This window comes from Cygnus atratus, chromosome 6 (genome assembly GCF_013377495.2).
Source record: "Cygnus atratus isolate AKBS03 ecotype Queensland, Australia chromosome 6, CAtr_DNAZoo_HiC_assembly, whole genome shotgun sequence".
Classification (NCBI taxonomy): domain Eukaryota; kingdom Metazoa; phylum Chordata; class Aves; order Anseriformes; family Anatidae; genus Cygnus; species Cygnus atratus.
In genome coordinates, this window is record NC_066367.1 from 8178056 (window position 1) to 8197952 (window position 19897).

Sequence of the window (19897 nt, forward strand, 5' to 3'; positions counted from 1 at the left end):
CGGATGAAACACAGTTGTTTAGCATTTACAACAGCACACTTTGTGGGGAATCATTTAGAAATAACTTCTAATTACCATTCTGTAGCAGGTCCCACACTGCAGTATAACCCACATATACCATGGTAATTGTAGTTGAGGGAATGTTTTTTTTTTTGTTGTTTGTTTGCTTTTAAATCCTGCCATTAATATTTGCCCAAGTTCTCAAGTGGATCAAGATCTGACCCTTTTGGAACTTTGCTGTGTTCGTAGCGGGAACAGCTGAGCGCTCAAGCTCTCCTTTCTTACTGCTACTTTTTTGCTTGCAGACAGTATTCACTCTTGCATTTCCAAATGTAAGATTTGTACTCTGTGCCGCCTAACGACTTAAGCTGGGCGCTCAGGAAACAAACAAATTGGCACAGATTTGCATATTCAGGATTACAGATACCAGCAGTGAATTTCTAGCAACTTACTGTTCCTACAAACCAGGAATTGCTAAAATTATCAATGATCACAGCAGTTTATCTGTTTGACATGAACCAGGATTGCCAAGTCTCACTTCATGACCGCTAGCCTGCTAGGTACTGCTTTTTCTTAGCACCAAGTGACTATAAAAATTATCTAAATAAGAAAAAAAAAAAAAGACATTCCCAGCCCTAGAGGTTGCTGAATAGCCATGCCTCAGTGGAAAACAGCTCAGAGACAAGAAGATACACTGAAAATTACATTTATTAAAACAAACAAACAAACAAAAATCTCATGGCATGTAAGGCAATCTTGCAATTTAAAACTTGACTCATGATTGTGAAAGTTTGGAGTTGGCATGCCAACTTGGTGAGCCATCTGCTCACCAACAATTTATAAATGAGACTGCTGCCAAAGCCACCCGATTACTCAGTTCTAATATTAGTGATGCAACTAAAACATGCTTGTAGGATTTTTTCCCCCCTGTGAACCAGGAAGCACAGGAAAAAATTACATAGGAAAAGTTAAAAAGAAAACAGGGAAAATGTGTTCTTACTTCTTCAAATCTGATTATTAGGAACATTCAAGATTAATTCAGACCTTCAGAACTGAAGGTACTCTAAAGCAGTCAGAAAGAAAAAAAAAATCAGTAGAGATTACAGCAATGAGAAAAGGTAAATTATGTACTCTGTATCCAATGTCTATTTCTTCGTTAGTGATTCAAATGATAGTTAAAATAAAAACACATTATGCTAAAAAGCAACTCAAAATAGTATTTAATACATTTGAACAAATGGAAAAATCCAACAAACTGTGTGTGCAGGCTAGCAGGTACAACTGCTGATTTTACTACTGATGCTAATTTTACCATTAGAAGTGGGCAATTCGGGACAAAAGCACTGCTTTAAACAATTTCTTTCTTATTAAAATTCCAGGTTACCTACAACAGTGAAAAACTGCTGGAAGTTAACCTATAGTAAATAATCCTTGGGGCAAAAGATACCATAATGAAACTGCATGGAAAATTACTCACTCATTTTTAAAACATGAGTCACAATTCAGTTTTGTTGGCCTGAAACTCCAGATGCATCTCCATGGCAAGCCCGCAGCAAATCCCAAAGCACGGCCCCTATTCCCCGAGCTCAGGGATGTGCTGCTACAACAGTAACCCAGGCACACGCAGCGCCAGCCCTGCCACACCGCGCCGTCTTCCCATCAAGTCCCATCACAGCTGAACCACCAGCATCATTGTCAGCAGAACTAGGACATTTCTGAGTGCTCTGCAGGGCACAGAAGCAGAGCTGAAAGCACAGGGAACCCTGGCTGTATTAATTAATAGGACAATGACAGCAACGAGCATCCTGCTTTACACCTTGCTCTGTCACTGCCAAAAGGGGTAGCTTTCAAATCTGCGTTTTGAAATTAAAATGCATCATCATTACACAATTACTGTTCTAATTAGCCTCCTCAACAACAGATCAGCTTTATTTACATTTAATTTGGGTTAATGAGTTAGTTGTAGTTTTATCTGAAGGATAATAGGGGAGAATTAATAATTGCTTAATCCACACAAAATTTTGTTGTTCACATAGTGCATAAAATTCTGAAAAATGCTTCTGAACCCTAGCCAACAACCACCAGCATATTTTCACTATCTGAAAGCAGCCAAAGCTCAGCAAATGTTACCATATTACATTAGAGTAGATTAAACTATTTATGTATATAATTAGAATTATTATTATAAACTACCATCGTAATTATAAATTGACATTTCATTGCCAGCTCCTAAGGAAGCTTTCTCCCTTCCAAAACACCTGGCCAGGACGATTGATTCGGGTCATCCCCTTGCTCACCTACCGAGACTTATTCCACTTGGAGCTGCACGAGGAGGTCACACAGATGCCCAGGCCGGAGAAGAAATGGGCTTCTTGCCTTCCCCATGCGTCCTGTATCTCTCATACCTTTCTCCCCAGGGAACCCGAGTCTGCCTCTGAGGCAACTTGAAGTCCTCGATGTTTAACCAGGCATTGGTTTAAAAAGATTTTCAGTTTTTGATTTACAGATTAAGTTTTGTGCTGCACATTCTCAATTTGGCTAGGCTTCCCCTGCGATAAGGCAGACCTTACGGGCTGGCAGGTGGGAAATTTTGCAAGAACCCTTCGGAGGTGAGTAGGAGAGCCTGAAGTCAGACCGCATGTCCTCGAAAACACTTTCCTGTTGGCAAGCCCAGCCTTCCTCCACCCAAATCTGAGTTCTGACCCCACCACAGGAAACCAGTCAGAAATTCCTCGGTGTATGAGGAGGGAATCACTTACACCACTGGTTGCATAAAGGCATTCAGATGCAACAGCAAAGAGAACCAAGCAACATTCAAGAACTTCAGAAAGTAGAGCAGAAGAGAGGGATCAGCATCAGCACAGTGGAACAGACACCCTAGCCCATCGCTGAAGCCTTGCGGAGCAGACACGACTTAAAACTCAGGGATCTGCCTGCATATAATCACTAAAGAACCTGGGATATGGCAACCTTCCTTCATGTTCCTCAACGAAAATGTTATTTTTACTCCTTTCCTGAGGCACTGGGCAGTGCTGTTCTAGGCTACGCTGCCTAAAAGAGGGTTCTGCTGCAGAAGTGGTTGCATTTGGGACACAGATAAGGTGTCTCGACGTGACGATGAGCAAGTGCTCTACAGAGCATCGTTATAGATTATTTCCTGGAATGCACTGCAGTTCACTTTGGTTTTGAATACAGATGTGATATATATATTTACTACAGCAAAAATCTCACTATCATCGATCTCTTTATAAATATTTAATGGTTACCAGTCACAAGCTAAATTTAAATAACAATAGCACTAATGACATTAAATAAGTGAAACGCTTTAAAAGTGTGAGACAAAAAAAAAAAGCGAATGCTTTTTTTCCAGGACTTTAACCCAAGAGCAGCAAGACGGCAACCTGAAACCACGTTACGTGCTGATGGGCTGAGTCATGTCTGGTCTCACAGTCCCACCCGCGAGGTGATTTTGCACAAACATCTAATCAAAAGTAGGTTCTGCGAGCAGCAGGCTTCGCAGAGACTGGCTTCTAGCAACTTTTTCCCATGCAGATCCTTTGACATTAGAAAAGGGTGGTGCTTAATAGCTTTTCCTTCAGTGGAGGCAGAATTTACATCTCTCCTCTCTTTCTGGCTTCCTAATTTCATAAGGCTTGCATGATTGTAATATTTTTCAAGCCCGTACATCTCTATTGTATTTGACCGAGACTCTCTAAAAGTGCTTTTACCGTGGATTTACACACATCACACATGCACAGGCTTGTCACAAACCAGCGCTGGACACATTTCAGATTGTTTTCGCCAGCTGCCTGCCTACCTCCTCTACCTGGTGTTAGTTATTTATGGGCAGCTGACTGGTGACAGCATTTACACCCTGAGAGTGCTCTGCCTTGGGATACATATACAAGCATGTGGGAATTTTGGAGAAATACAGATATTGTGCAGCTGATAAAATACAAGTTTCAGAGGGCGCAAGAATCAACTCAGTTCTCAAGTACTTGACCCTGTGATAGGCAGCTAGCACATCCTTCTTCTGAACTCGAGCTACCTATAATCTGCCATTTTAAAGTCACACACGAATGATGAAGCTGACTGCCTCCCACCTATAGGAGCTGAATTCATACTAACACTAATTTCTCTAATTTATCTCCACCTCTTCAGCCTATAATTTTGTTCGCCCATTTGTATCTCTTAAACTGGCACCCTTTGTGAAGCTCTGCAAGATTTATTGTTGAAAAGGCATGATATAATGAGGAGATATTACCTTAAACTCTAAAAGAATAGATTATCCAAAGGATAATACCTAACAGTGCTGGGGAGAGAGGCCTGTGTATTTAAGCGAGAGGAAATTTTCAAACAGGGTGTTTCAAGTAAAGCTGATACCACAGCTTGTTCCACTGCAGCTGTATGGAGATGCACTAATCTCACCCAGGAGCCACCTGTGCTGGTTCAAGGTCAAAACACCTGGTAACAATAACCCAATTTGAGGAGATACAACCATAAAACTATTACATGCTGTGCCTAGAACACGTCTACGTCTGAAAGGTGATGAGGGTCAAGGCATGGTGTGAATATAAGGCACAAAGGTGTATTCCAAAATATTTCTGCACTTAGGCAAACACAGCACATGTGCCAGATGATCGCAGACTCTCCAGAGAGCCAGGGAGAAAGGCCCCTCACCACAATATTGCACGTGAAATACAAACACCAAATCTAGGAACAGACAATTAAAAGAGGTTTGCAAAAGTGCTCATTAAGATTCGCTCCCCTTCTGAAGTCATTACCTGGACAAAGCAAAACATACACTGCAGGATGTCATTTTTTTAAGAAACCATGAGGTAAGTTTAAGAGATTATAAAAACAAACCACGACCACGCACCAAAACCAAACCCTGTTTTCTGCTTTTGCCTGATCCTTCTCCCCTTATCACACAACTGGTTTGCTAACCTGAACAAGGTCTTGACTCTACTGCAACTCTTTCCTGGAAACTTTTAAATCATCGATGACTTCAAGAGAATAGCTATTCTTCCTCAGATGAATAGACTTCGTACCTCTTCTTTGTAAAAACACTTGCTGTTTTCATACAGAAAGAAGCAACCTCTTTCATTTTCAAAAGAAGGGAATTCACACCACCGCACTTGCTGCTCTTTGGACAGAAGGGGGTGTTTAATTCATGCTGCTGGATTTTAAAGGATGCCCAGATACAGTTACAAAAAATTCTCTAAGTTTGTGTTTTATGGCTAGACTGCTACCTAAGAGAGCACATTTGCTTGCAGAGGTAATCACAAAATGTCTGGAGGCTAAGTTAGGAACTAGGAGACAGTAGGTGTGAATTCTCACTGCACGCACAAACACCGCACCTAAAAGTAATCACAAGAAAAATTAGTATGGATTTGGGCATATCAGAGGCTTCTCCAGGCAGCTTTCTGTGCTGCTCACCCCCATAACTCTCACGGACTGAGGGAACAGACATCCCCTGAGAAAAAACAGGGCAACACAACTTCTGATACAATTAGGGTTTTTCAGAAGTTGAGGGAATGCAACAGAAACATGGCCAACAATGAACCAAGAAGGATCCATCCTGCTGTGAAGGGCAGAGCGCAGATATCTTCAGGATAACATTTCTGTTGTTGTTCAAGGGGAAGAGAACAAAGGGGATAAAAAAATAAAAAAAAATAAAAATATTCCTCATCAGAAACTCAGGCTTTGTCATGTATGTGCTTTAACTGCAGATGTATCATCCCTATGGTAAGCCCTCCACAGAGCTTCCATTAGCTAGAGATGAAATACAGACTTGTCTTGCTGTCTCACGTGGGAAGAAACCTCATTAGAGAAAAGGTGATAGACAGGACAGGAAGATAGGGTTATGATTTGCTGTGCTTCACTGTGTCCTACCTTCTTTGGAAACTGCTTCAGACTTCTGCCCGCAGGACAAAGGGTGACACCAGCAGCACCAAGATGCAGTCAGGTCTTTTACCCCTGCTACACAAAGCTGCAGTTTGGACAGCAGAGCTGAGTCCTCAAAATGCCTTCTCCAGCCCAGCAACACCGAGGGAAGAGATGTCAACTTTTCCCTTCCCTCTCCCCTGCTGTAGCAGCTACACTTGTGCCCAGGACAGCCTCATAGGTGGTACCAATACTTAAGTATAAAGAGGGGGACAAAAAAACAAAACAAAAATAACAAAAAAAACCACAAAAGGTCTTCTCCCAGCTTCTCCAGGTAACCTGAAGCCACGGTCTGCAGTGAATCACGCTCCTCTGCCCATGCCTCGTGCAAAATCCAGAGCTTGCTGAGGACAGGGATTCCTACCTGTCTGGGGAGGTGATGCACTTAAACTCCACTGTCTTTTGTTCACCACTGGCTGGTGGATGCCGAATTTCACCTGCTCCACACCTGGGGCTGACCTCCGATCACCTACAGATAACCAACGCCCTGTTCCTAGGGCACAAGGGGATCCGACTGGCAACTTCAGCTTCACCAGGAGGTGTCCCCACATGCACCGCAAGGGTACCAAGAGCTCTGTGGCCTCTCCGGATGTGCAGAGGACAGAGCAATCATGAGCTAAAAGAGCAAATGCAATGCACACAGGTGGTGCTCTGCTGGGCCATAGCGGGGGAGTCAGGAGAGTAATGGAACATAAACCCCAAAACTGGAATACAGAGCCTCAAAGAAGAGGTACGGAGAAAGCAAGAGCCAGTTAAAAAGCAGGAGGTTCTAGTTCACGGAAGTTTAGCTGACTTATCTGCACACAGATGAGGGGGATGAATCAACCCCATGCTTTTCCAGGAACAGCGTCTCCTGCTTTACGACAGGCTCCAGCGTACCACCTGTAACACCGCTCACAGGTGACCCTGCCAGCCAGGGCCGTGCTTGCAGCAGGAGCTTCTGCCAGCACTGCTCTGCTTCTGGGGGATTTGCAGCTCTCCAAAGCCACAGGCTGACACGGCGGTGCCAGCAGAGGCCGGTAATGTAGAGCTGGCTCCAAATCAAGGGCACATTTTGCTGGGCAGTGTAATTGGGGTCTGTCCACGCGCAGACCTGGTAAGGCTGAGCTGGATGAGAAGAGTTAAAATGTTGTGGCTGCTGCCATGTAAGCACACTGAAACAACAGGGGGCTTTAGGACTATCACAATTACTCCTGTGTGGGACAGGAAATAAGCCACACTGGTACTGAGGTACTGCTATCTGTGCCTAATTGTGAGGTTGTAGAAATGAAATTTAAATCAACACCTCAAAGTAGATGCTGTAACAGAATTCCTGCTTTTGATGAGGTCTAAATGTGTGCCATCCAAACCTCCACCCTGAGTGATATATGGCCTCTGTGATTCAGGAAAAAAGAGACACAAAAACATGAGAGAAATCCCCTGTGATGACAAGAGTTGGGAGAAAAACTGGGCCCCCCATCCCCTAGCCCAGAGCCGTACCTGCCAAGCCTCGCTGCTCCTTGCTGACAGCCCTAGCTGTGCTCCCTTCCCTTGGGGTGAGCAGCCAGCTGCCAGCACTTCATGGCTCTGGGCGAGGGACAACACGCCGTGGCACAGGCTCAGCGCCACAGGCTGGCAACTGGCCTCGTCACTACAGGCGTGCTGCGCTCTCTGAAGTCTTCTACGGAGCTGCCTCAAGGCAGACCCCCTGCAAGAAGTTTCATTCACCCCAATTCACCGAGGAAAATGCAGAAGAGGGGTATGTCATTCCCTCCTGGATAAACACCACTCCTTCCAAATTCCCTCTCTGCAGTAGGAGGACAAGCTCTGCTCACCCTCAGCGATGCGTAAGGACAACACAGGCAGCTGCACTGCCACCTAAAAAGCCTAGCGCTGCAAACAGCCATTTAGCTAGTGAAGGAGACAGCGCCAACGGCCCACAGGAATGGGAAAAAAGGCCTTGATCCAGTTTCCCAAGAGAAAATACCCATTGATTTCAACAGGAGTGGCACCTTCCCTCAGATCTGGGGATGGGAGGGACAGAGCGCTCCGTAACGGGTATCTAGTCATCCAGCCGCTGTCGAAGCGCTGCGCTTCAAGGAAGAAGACTGCTCTTTTCGTTGGCGTGTCTGAAAAGGAACTGAAATTCCAGAAGCAGATATTGAAAACATGCTGACTACGAAGCTACCCAGAAGAGCGAGTGTTGTAACAGGGTGTGTACCAAGGAAAGTTAACCGAACCTGACAGTCCAAGAGAATAACAGAAGCTCCCTAAGAAAGGTGTGTGCTGCAACAAAGCCCTGGCAGATGACCTCTCAAGAGAGTTCCATCAGAATGAATAAAAACCTATTTAATGAGATTAACTGATCAGTTCACTCCACCCTCATTATAACACTCACCGAGAGGGAGGAATGTTTTTACAGCCAAGTATCTGATCCCGTCGGGAATGCCAGAGACACACTGAGAGAAGAGACGAAAAATACACAGAAGTTTCAGCAGCTCCTTGGTGTTTGTCTACACGCAGGGTTTGTATCACAGGAACTATTTCAAGATTATAACCATATCCCTGTAAAGGATCTAGGCTGATGCGAATGAAGCTACAGCCCAAACGGCATCCCAGCAAATGTTTCATTTCCTGGTACTTTTTTTTTTTTTTTTAAATTAAACGGGTGCAACACAACTGTGCAGAGCTTCAGTTTCTTGTATGTGGACAAAAATGTAAAGCCCGATCATCACCTTATTCCCCACCTTAAACTTCAAGAAAGGTAATTGGCTTTTGTGAATATTATTCCCCCCAAGCAATTCTCAGGGAGTCTGAGGTTACAAGACTGAAGCAAAGTCAATGCTTCTTTAAGTGTCAACGTAACTCACTTCTTCCAGTTCCCTGCTGCACTTTATCGAGCTCTTCTCACGTCTAAGCTTGTCTTGGTGTAGCATGTCTTTGCCACCCTTCAACCTGAGAAGCCACAGGTATATCTGTATTTAGGCACCACTGTGAAATTCCCCAGCTGACCTCTCTAAACATCACACTGCCAAGGTTGGCAAGTCAGACACAAAGGTCTGGAGGATGTGTCGAGCGAGTCAGAAGCCCATCTCCCTGCACTGATAGCCCAGACCAGCAGATGTTGCCTACCCTGTTCCTTAAAAAGGCCTCCGAGGAAAGAGATTCCTCAGCACCATGAGGTAATCCAGCCCAAGTTTTTAGCACCATATGCAGTGTTTCACACTTTGCATGTATTTGGAAGAACTAGAGACCCAAATCCCCACTTGAGAGCGCGACAGTCGGGCTGCCAGAATCCTTCACGCACTGGCGCCTGTGTCAGGGGAGTGACTGCCTCAAAGCACCAACTCGATTCCTCCCCCTGCAGCCTGGCCCCGACACCCCAGCCACCAGCCCCAAGGAAAAACCTCCTGCAGAGGCTCAGCCACCCCACGCACTGAAAAAACACACGCTGAGCCAAAAGGAATCCCAGCGCGAGGTCCAGCCTCACTTGCCTGGGCAGTAGTGCTGGCAATGGCAAGGCTTGTTTGCTGCGTAGCTGAGGCATGAAGCAATCTCTAATTTTACCTGGTTTCATCCCAAAAGGCAGACTCTGTAGTTACGTTTCTTTATCCATACAGATGTGGTGCTGATACAGTGGTGGTACATGAAATATTTTGCTCGGGGCAACACAAGTGTGACAAAACAGGGCTTGTATGACAGTATACAGCAGAAAACCGAAAGTAATCAAGAAAGATGTGGGGTTTTGAAGCTACCAAAAATAAATAAATAAAAAGCAACTAAGAGTCCACCACAGTCCACCCCAACTGCTGGGAATCCAGCACTCGCTGCTTCATAATGAGACCTTGCCTGAGCTCTCTGCAACAGACTCTGGCTGTAAATACTGTTAGAGGAACCACTCGCGCTTAACATGGCTGTCCCAACAGCTCTCTTGTCAGAAAGCGTGATCATTCCCCACCACGCAGAAAATGGAATCGTCTCGTTACGTTCAGCAACTGAGTCAGCCAACAATGCTATTTTCTTAATAAATTATACCTCATAACTTAGTAACGCTTCTAAGCTATTATAAACACATCTTGAAAGCGTACCACAATTTTAATCAGTTCCAACCATCAGATGTTGGGTTTGATATTTATGATTGTTCTGCCTCCATTTTGTTTAAGGGCTCCTTTTGTCTATGAAAGCAGAGATAAGAAAGTTATCTAGGACGCCCACTGTAAAGTCTCTAATTTAAGAGTAAATTTCCTCTGTCCCTAACTGTCAGATACAACTAGCTGCTGTTACTTTCCATAGCATACCAAGCAAGTGGTCTTATAAGAAACAGCCTTCATCCTACACAAAGTGGTCACCAAGTTAAGTATCAAACAACAGAGCCTTGCGGCTTCTAAAGGGGACCCTCTAAGCCCATTTTAACCTACGGGGGAAAAAAAAAGCAGTAACTGTAGTAAGAACTTAGTGTGGTATTAAATAAATGATTTCCAGCCACCTCCTTATAAAAGCCTCTTTTATAACGACTCCCCATCAGCCTTTAAATTAGCATACCAGTTCCTACTCTGAGGTTCCTGATCGCTTGCAGCTCAGTTCAACACCAGAGGCAACAAGTCTGACTCCCTCGGGCTTTGTGGGGTCCAGCAGGCAGCTTAAGGGCACCCAGGGAACTCCTCAGCACCCAACGCAGAGTTAGTTGAGCAGGCCTTTGGCACCCATCTCTGCGCTTCACCCTTTGAAGGAGTTTTCCTACAGAAGATCCGAAGAAAATCTGGACTTCCAGATTTGGGGCTACGTGAACACATCATCTGTAATCAGAAAGTATAGCACTAATTTGTCTTTTGCTATACAAGAAAGCAAGATGATCCATCAACCTATTCAGTTTGACTATTTACACACATTTTAAATCTTTGCTTACATAAAACTACAATAAAGTATTTTAGAACAGAGCATCTGCCAACATGCATATAACGTTCTGCTAAAGGCAGATGCATACCGTAAGGTGTATGTAAGATCATTAGTTAGCTATGACAGGTGATTTGCTGTGATTTATCTTTCAGGATCACCTCATTCACAAGGAAAATTGAGTGTCGGCCCCATCCATAAGCTATACATGCAGTCTAGATACTTGAAAACGATAATAGGTTAAAGGATGCAGCAGACAACTCTCCACGGCGAGCCAAAATATTTAACCTGAAACCTTTTGGAATAGAACCTGAAAACATCAGTAGCCCAGCCAGAACTCCTACTAACATGGAATAGCCAGGGGCTAATGAGCATAGAAAACTCTTTACCTAGCACATAATTTTACTGTTGCTGGGAGAGCACTGCTCAATTGTTTCGGTACAGATCCAAGAAATTTGCTTCTTATGGTTTTGTCTCTGTTTGAGGCAGACACAAATTAAAGCTAAATTAAGAGCTGTGGTTCAAAGCGAGTCAATGGAACGCGAGAACAAAGGTCAGAACTCAGAGCTCTACCCTGCAGGTGCATATCCCGAGCGCTCAGAGAAACAGGGCCATCCACCTTCTGCGGACAGCTGACAACAGAACTGGGAGCAAAGCCTTTGGAGCCCGACCTTCGTACCACCTCCTCCAGTGGCAAACCCTATGCAGCTGGGACAACATTCCCTGAGCTTCACAAGAACAGGGGGCTGACAGCAGCGCAATGGCTCTGCTAGAAATTAAGGGGCACTGTGTACAGCACGGCCATTTCCTCCCCTCACGTCCCATCGCTGCTTCACAGGCCTCCTTGCAGCACCACAGCAGGATGGACGATGGCTCGTTCCTGTAGCAGTAACTGAAGTCATACTTAGTTTTACAAATTGCCTTTCCTCCTTACTCTCCTCTGTCTAAAAAGGTTTCCTGAACACCACAAATCAGGTGGAAGACTCTGAAGCACAGCCTGGTGAGTTAGTCTGTGCATGCTACATTCAAGATTTGCCCAAAAACCTTAAGTGAACCACCTTAACAAATGCCACAAAAGCCAACAACCTCTGATCGATACCTTCCATGTTTAACACAGAAACTGCCTCTCCCCAAACCATTCCCAAGCCTGCAAAGAATAACTAAGTGACAACAAATTTAAGATGCTCTTGTTTTGCATGGCTTAAGAACCCCAGGCAGAGCCCCTAATTTTCCAACAGCAGCATGTGCTTAACAAAAAACAGCGACGATGAAGGCAATTGAGACACCTGTGAGATACCACAAAACACATTAAAAAAAAGATATTCACCAAGGCTGTAAACGCATGTGTGTTGCATGAACTAGCGATGCTTAAAAATCATTGAAAACGTTAACACAATGAACATGAAAATATTGAATGCGTTAAAGTATTTTTGCATGACTTCATCCTAGATCTTTTTATTCCCTAATTTGACTCTGGTTTTTAGTCTAGATTATAAAGAAGATTTAAAATGTTTAAAATGGAGCTTTTTTTTCCGCCCTTCCAATGAAGCCTTCCCATTAATAAAAAGGAAACAAAGAAAATGAAGAAAGTGAGTAGTAAAACTTTTACAACATAATAAAATATATCAGAATCCCAGTGCAGCAGGATTGGAATTGTCTAAAGATGCTGAATTATGATAGCTTGTCATATAAAGTTCAGTCCAGAGTATTAGCAATCATATTCTCTAGCAACATGTATATAATTGGTAGGTCTTCATTATAACCCTCAGTTTTAAAGGCTCATAAAAACTGCGTTTTACTCGTAATTTGCAGGAGGAAAGAAGAAATTCTTAAAGGAAAGGAACATCTTTTTCTCAGGAAGAAAGACCTTGAAGGCAACGCACCGTATTTTAAAGCAAGCAACTCTAAGTGCGCTCTGTTTCTTTTGCATGCTTTGATGGTGTATTATACGGGCAGTTTAAAAAGATAAATACATATCTATAGCACGCAGACTAGAAAGAAAATCAGTATCACATGCTATAGAGAGGAACCTTCTGAAAGTATACTGTAAGCAAAGCACACCACATTATTTTTGAATACAAGTACTGAGGTACTCTAAGGTAAGTATCTCAGTGCAGAATTGTAACCAAAAGTAAAACAAGCAAACACAAAAAAGAAAGGAGGCTACTTTATGAAATGTATATAAACTACATTTATTCGCCTCAGGACTACAGCAGGAAAAATAATTATAAAAGTATTACGAGCACTTGACACTCGCAGTAGGCTCCTAAATCTCTCCACATTTTCTCAGTTTCTTCCTCGACACTCTAAAACAAAATCCTTTCAGTTTGTTAGCAAGTCAGCTACTGAGTGCCATAAATTTCCAATTATCCCAGCCATCCCTGGACTTGCCAAGGCAAAGCTACGGTAATGAATAGGATGCTGAAGCTTCTATATGGAACAGTAAAACACAACCTGCCGTCAAACCCAGACATTTTAACTTTATACTTTTGCCAGAGTAAAGCCTTTTTGTAAATAGAGCGTGTTTGTTTTCAAATAAAACTACTTCAAGCTGTTTCTGGAAGCACAGTAAATAGTAAAAAATAATAACAGCAATAATTCGCATTTGGATTTCAAACCTTGATGAAACAAAGCCAGCACACGTCAAGCCTAGCGTTTTCCTACCTGGAACAGGTAAAGACCAGCTCTCAAATGCCACCTTGGGATAGCTCAGACTAGTAATCCCGTTCATGTTTAGATGAGACACCAGCATGAACAAGAAAAAAAAAATCTACCCCGTCCTCTTCTTTTATTAGCAAAGCCTAGAGCGGTGGTTAAGACACGGAAAGCAAGCCGAGGACCCGGACTAACCCAAACACGCTGCTCGAGAGAAACACGTTTAAAAGAGACTTACTGCTTGCCATGTGACTTGGTGAGGTATGCTGCCCATTGGGTGTACTGGAGGTGAGGTCAATAGCCATGTTGGAGTGCTCCCTTTCGGGTGAAAGCTCATTGTCACCTGCTTTCACAAAACAAGTCACCCATAAGTTTCTGTCCCGCAAAGAGACCCCCTGATTAAGAGCTATGCCTCGCTGGCTCCCTGCGCCCCTGCCCATCCTCCCTTTGCGAGGGGAGCCTTACAAAGCCTGTGCAAACTGGGTTCTCAGTGGCCATGAGTACATATTTAACTGACTGATTTTAAGGACCCCCTCAAACCTACTGTCACCAGTCTCTTATGAAAAATCCTGCCCCAGCTGCTTTGTCTTAACAGAAGCTAGGATTACTTCTCCGTTTGCAAACACTGAGAATCAGGACGGGGCAGGAGCGGGCTGAAATATTACTTTACAGGAGAGACCTTCCCCTCAGAGGCTCCAGCTAACTGACAGTTAAACAACGCACTCAGAAAGACGCTTTGCTCTGACACAGAAAACAGGAGAAATGCACAGTGAAAGGCATTAAAAGTTTCTGGCTGCGATGTGAATTTCTGAAAATGAGCTCTCTCTCTCTCTCTTTTGCAAAGTTCATTCATCCTCAGCAAATATTTAAATTGCGAGGTACTCACCCATGAGCCCATACCCACACATTTCTCAGCCATACACCAAGTTTATGTTTAAATGCCATTAATTCAGCGGCATCTCAAAGCAAAGCCCATACAGAAGAAAGCCAAAGCTTCAGGTGTCTGCATGACAAAAAGATAGTGGGAAAAGGAAAGTAATTCAGAATAATCAAATAAAATGACTACTTACATGTTATATATCCATCAGCAGCCTCTGCTTCCATAGTCAAAGTGCAGTGCTGCAAGGCAGAAAAGTACACCCTCAAAGACGCCTGTCAGTATCAACCATTAAATGATTAAACTTACTTAAAGCCCTAAGTAGTTACCCATTTTACTGCTGTTGCAACCATTGCCTAGAGAAACACACAAGTGTAGTGCATGTGCTCGTCTGCGAATCACTGAACTCTTCCTGCAAATTATCTGAGCAGAGAAATCCAGCTGTCCCCTGGGCAGCCTGTGCTGGGATCTTCTTGGTCTGGCCAAGAGCTGTCCCCCACTCGCATTTTTACCTGATTTGAATTTTCCCTCCCCAGACTTTCCACTTGTTTTGTCCAAGAGAGGATTGTAATTCTTTGTCAATTATCAGCTCTCACAGCCAGAACAGAGTTTGAGGAGATTGCTACTCTTAACAACTGCTCTTTTCACACATACTCCGGGAGACTCCATCCCGTTCTGAACGAAATAAAGCCCTCCGTGCCCATGTCCCTTCGAGAGAGTCCTCACAAGCCTTTGTCTCATGCCACCACCCTCACACCAGCGCACACACCTGTACACGCACCTGCTCCTTCTAACCTTACTGATCTGCCCCAGCACGGGGCTGAACGTCACACTGGATGCTCCCAGATCATGCATTTTTTGGCGTGAAGCAATCTTAAAGTTTCTGGAAGCACTTTGCTGACACAGAACAAGCTATTACTTTCCAGAAACCCAAGTAACTGTATAGAATGACACCCCCTAGCTATCATTTGATATATATTGAGAAAAAGAAAGAGAGAGAGAGAGAGAGAGAGAGAGAGAGATCAATAATCATAACTATGTTCTTTTAAGTAGAAAAGTTAAGAAACTGACATGACCAGAGGAGAATTTTATTTCCTCTCTCCCTCCATGGCCTCTTTTTTGCCTTTAGTTTCAAAACTCTCACTGCACCAGGCAGCTAAATTATTCACAATGAGCCATTTCTGTATTGATCGCCAAGTATATTTAGCCCTGGCTCCTGGAATTTCTCCATTACTTACTGGAAAACAGGCAGCTTCACTTCTTGTCTCCAAAACCACTTCCCTCCCCCTCCCTTAACCCGCTTTCCTCCCTCCCCGACCCCCCCCCGTCTTTCCCCCAATAAATAAATACTTTTCTCTCTGTTCTTCCTTGGTATAAAGCAGATCAAATTCCCAAGGCATTCAGCACATAACACTTAAATTTCAACCTGCCCGGCTGCTACCAAACTCTCTTCGGTTACTGATTTTTCACATGACTTAAAAAAAAATCTCCAAAAAGTTTCCAAAACAGGTAAGCCGTTTCCTCAAGCCCTTCAAAATTACCTTATCTTCCCCCTAGTCCAGGTAGGCAGGCACACACTGAGAAAAAGAAAGAAACATCAGAAGCAACAGGGAAAGATCATCCCAGCCAATGAAGTGGAAGGAAAGAAATGGGAGGAAGGGAGGAGGAAGAGAAAGGAAGGCAAAAAAGAAACACAGAAACATCCGTAACCAAAATTAAAACATGGTTTGGCTTTTATTTTTTATTTCTCCAAGCTGGGAGGAGGAGGAGAAGGGAAGGGAGGGGGAGAAAAAAAAGTTCGGTCACCATTTTTAGGCTGCGATGGCAAATCCCGGCTGCTAAGCTCTCCTTTCCACGACGAATGAAGGGAGAGGGGGGAAGAGACGGAGAGAGAGTTTTTGGGTGTGCTGAGGACACAGCGAGATAGGGAAAGTTTAAAAAATAAGGAAGGGGGGGAGAAAGCCGCCCCTGGCACTTACAGGTGGGGCATGCGGAGCCGGGCAGCCCGGGGTGAGCCGGCGGGGACAGGCGCTCAGGAATGGCACATAGTTTGAGGGAAGATGAAGAACAAAAAGGGAGAGGGAGGGAAGGAAGGGGAGAGGGAGGGAGGGAAGGGGAGAGGGAGGGAGGTCAGCCGGTGCTACAGCAATGCGATTAACCAGGAGGGAGAGAGAAAAACTTGATCCACCGGTTCCTTCCCGATCGGCACGGCAACGGGAGGCGAGGGGGGGGATCTGGGGAAGGTTTGAGGGGTTTGGTTTTTTTTTTTTTTTTTTGGGGGGGGGGGGGGGTTCAGCACCCGCACCCCCACCCGCACCCCGCCCTGCGAGCCCAGGCCAACTTCCCCGGAGCGTTTAAAAAAAAACAAAAAACACCAAAAAAACCACCACAGCTCCTCATCCCTGCCTCCGCCAGCCCTCAGCACGACCTGTCAAAGTAACCCAAGTCCTGCCAGGGGGATTTTATTTATCGCCCCCCTCGCTTTTATATCCTCCCCCTTCCCCAAAGGGCTCCTCAAGGCAGGTGGCGGAGGGAAATGGCAGTTGTGGCCGGGGAACGGCCACCGCTTCTCTGTTTTATCGTCATATTTATTTATTTTCGGGGGGACACACACAGCAACAAGTCGCCCCCTCAGCGACAGGCACTTGGGGGACCCCCTGGGCAGGGGGAGGAGGAGGGGGGGGGAGGTGGGAAGGGGGCAAGAAAAAAAAAAAAAAAGAGGAATGGAGGAGGAGGAGGAGAAGGCAGGCGCGGCTTTACCTCAGCGAGTCCCTTCCATCCCCCTTGTGTGTGTGTGCGGGTGTTTGTGCGGGGCACGGCGGCCGGCTATGGAAACTGAGGCAGCGGCGCCGTAGCTAAGGGCGATCCGCCGGGCGCTGCCGCCTCCATCTTCGGCGAGCGAGCCGGGGGTTAGCCCGGGACCGGCTGGTCAAACCCCGAGAAACCGATCCGCCGCCGACCTCCGCTGCGCTCACACCCGCCTCACACGCGCCTTTACACGCTCACACGCAGCCCGGCCGGGGGCGCGCAGCGTGAGGGGAGAGGGTGAGGGAAAGGCGGGGAGGGGGGGGACCCGCGCGCGTGCCCGCGCCGGCATGGCCGCTCAGCGCGCTCGGCAATCGATTAGGGGACGAGGGCCGCGGAGGCGCGCACACGCGCACGCGCGCCGCCCCCTCAGGGCAGCGCGGCGGCAAGCGGGGCGCGTCCTCCCCCCCCCCTTCCCTCCCCTCAGCCGTCGTGAGGGAGGGGTGGGTGGGTTGTCGTCGGAGTCATGATTCAGCACTTCTGGTTTTAACCCTCTTTCAAGTGTTTCCCTTCGGAGCCCTGTTGAAATAAAAGCGTTTCCAAGCGTTTTTCAGTCAGAAAAGAGCATTTCCCCAACCACCCACCCCAAAGACCCTACCTCACGCTCCCACCGAGGACACCGAGTCACAAGCGACACACCGGGCCTCATGGAGGGCCCAGGCAGAGGTGCAGTGGTGAACGCTTGGGGCACAGGCACCCCACTGCCTTCGTCATGTCACCACAGGCACCCTACCGCCTTCATCATGTCACCACGGACACCCCACTGCCTTCATCATGTCACCACAGGCACCCCTCTACCTTTGTCATGTCACCACAGGTACCCCACCGCCTTCATAACGTCCTGGTCCAGTGCCATAGGATCACCCCTCGACATCGAAGCTGAAGGGAGGGATGCGGGCGAGTGTGGGGTGCCAGTAGGCACCTGGGTTAATGCTCAAATGCTCTGGTTGTGTGTCATGTGTTACATACACGAACATTAAAGCAACTTAAATTTGGAAAGTCAACTGCATAAGCATTAGGAAGCATCAGACTTCAGGCTGCACGTACACTCCACCATTACACCCAACAGGAGCTGACAGGGAGTTATCCGTCACCTACACTGGTCACCAAAGGGGAATACCACACATTTTGCCAGAGTTTCAAGCATTTCCTGACTAGAGTACCTCCACCACTACATAGCCATACTCTCTGTGTATTTATGAACATGGCAGGGCTGTAGGTATCAGCAAGTCTTGCATTCAAACAAAATCTTAACTACATCCTCAACTCCTGCTCCAGCTATGTGCAGGTGTAATGCTGAGATCCCGTTGCAAGAGGCACTGAAAACCCTCCCTTATTAGTTTGGACACTTCATATCGAATAACATCCTGCTTTGTAGTGACAGAGTCACCCTATCCTGAGAGAGGGAGACAAACTCCACTTTCAAAAATACATTAAATTATTCAGCGAGCCAAAAAGAGTGAAGTTAATAGCTCTCTCCACAGCGCTACAAATTTTAGCCAATTAGTCATTACGCCACATCTGTGAAGTGGGTTAATTTAACTCTTCTCATTTTGCATAGGAAGGAGGCAGAAAGGTTAGGGGACTGGCCCAAGGCCACAAAGAGCTGTACTCAGAGCTGAGCCTAGAAAGCAGACTTCTTGTTTCCCACGCCTACGTTTCAACAACTAGACTTGGCTTGCCTACATCAGAAAATAGACTGGCATAGCTATAGCTGTGTAATTATACCATAACAGCTCTGCTGGAATAACTCCCCTTGTGGACATTCTCCTCCAGATGGAAGGTGACTTCCCAAAAGCCGTCCAAATGAATTCACTCAACAGCAAACACTTTGGTCTTGGCATTTTTTTTTTTCGTTTTGGGGGGCCAAAATTCCTAAGGTACAGGTCTCAGTAGTGCTTTGAAGACTTTGATGGCTTCTACAGGACACTGAAAAGTAGGAATAAATGCGAGAAATGTCGCTGAAATGCTAGAAGTTTTGTTGTCGGGATTTTTATGATGCTTTTCACCAAAATGGTGAAAGCTGAAAGCTTCCAGCTGGTTCTCCTTACAGGTAATAATTTAATAACTAACAGCTCTTCTCCAAAGCTGCTGGAACTGGCTTGAGTCGTGGAAGCCGATGGGAAAAGCCAGACCCATCCTCTACAGTAATTATTTCTGGTTTTAATCCTGCTGCTCCGTAAGCTCTCAAAACCAAATGAAACTGTGAAAGCAAGCAAGAGTGACCAAAGGAAAAGTAGGGGACAGGCAATAAAGTGAAAGAGTTCACCTTTAAAAATCAATATGTTAACTCCAAGGGCTGCAGAGATGACAGCATCTTCACTACAGCAACACCGGCATGGGGGTGAATCACTTTTTTCATTGCAAAATTGAGCTCTGCCTCAGCTCGGGCTGCAGTGAGAGCTCCAGCGATTTACATCGACCACACACTCCTGCCTCCTAATTACACTTGCTGGAGTAGCTGTGATGATCTTGAGGACCAAGTGATGGTTGGGGGATCAGGAGAACAGCATTCACAGCTGACCGTGGGCAGAGGTCCTCTGTGTAATTTCAGCCAGCTCATTATTCCTCTGCATTTCAGTTCTCTGTTTCTAAAATGCAGTGAATAGTGCAATGAGAGCATTATTCCCCCCATCTCACGGGGATGCCGGGAGGAGAAGTTAATTCCTTATTGCTCATCAGTAACATGCTTCGATAGGTCAGTGATAGGCTTAGCCTGTTTTCAGCAAAGTATTTAACTTT

General features: G+C 45.5%; 1 protein-coding gene across 18 annotated transcripts in view; it reads right to left on the minus strand.

The window, feature by feature from the left end:
- The window catches only part of IKZF2 (IKAROS family zinc finger 2), a 109867-nt gene extending 92413 nt beyond the window's left edge, over nt 1-17454 (minus strand). For 3 of the 18 annotated variants that reach the window (XM_035571594.2, XM_035571624.2, XM_035571652.2), the window contains exons 1-3: nt 17111-17271; nt 14544-14592; nt 13712-13819 (exon numbers count right to left, since the gene is read on the minus strand). In XM_035571594.2, the coding sequence (XP_035427487.1) occupies nt 13712-13819; nt 14544-14577 (142 nt within the window). In that variant the 5' untranslated portion in view covers nt 14578-14592; nt 17111-17271. The other 15 variants (XM_035571642.2, XM_035571617.2, XM_035571696.2 and 12 more) reach the window with 13 other exon arrangements.
- Between the last annotated feature and the right edge of the window lie 2443 nt (nt 17455-19897).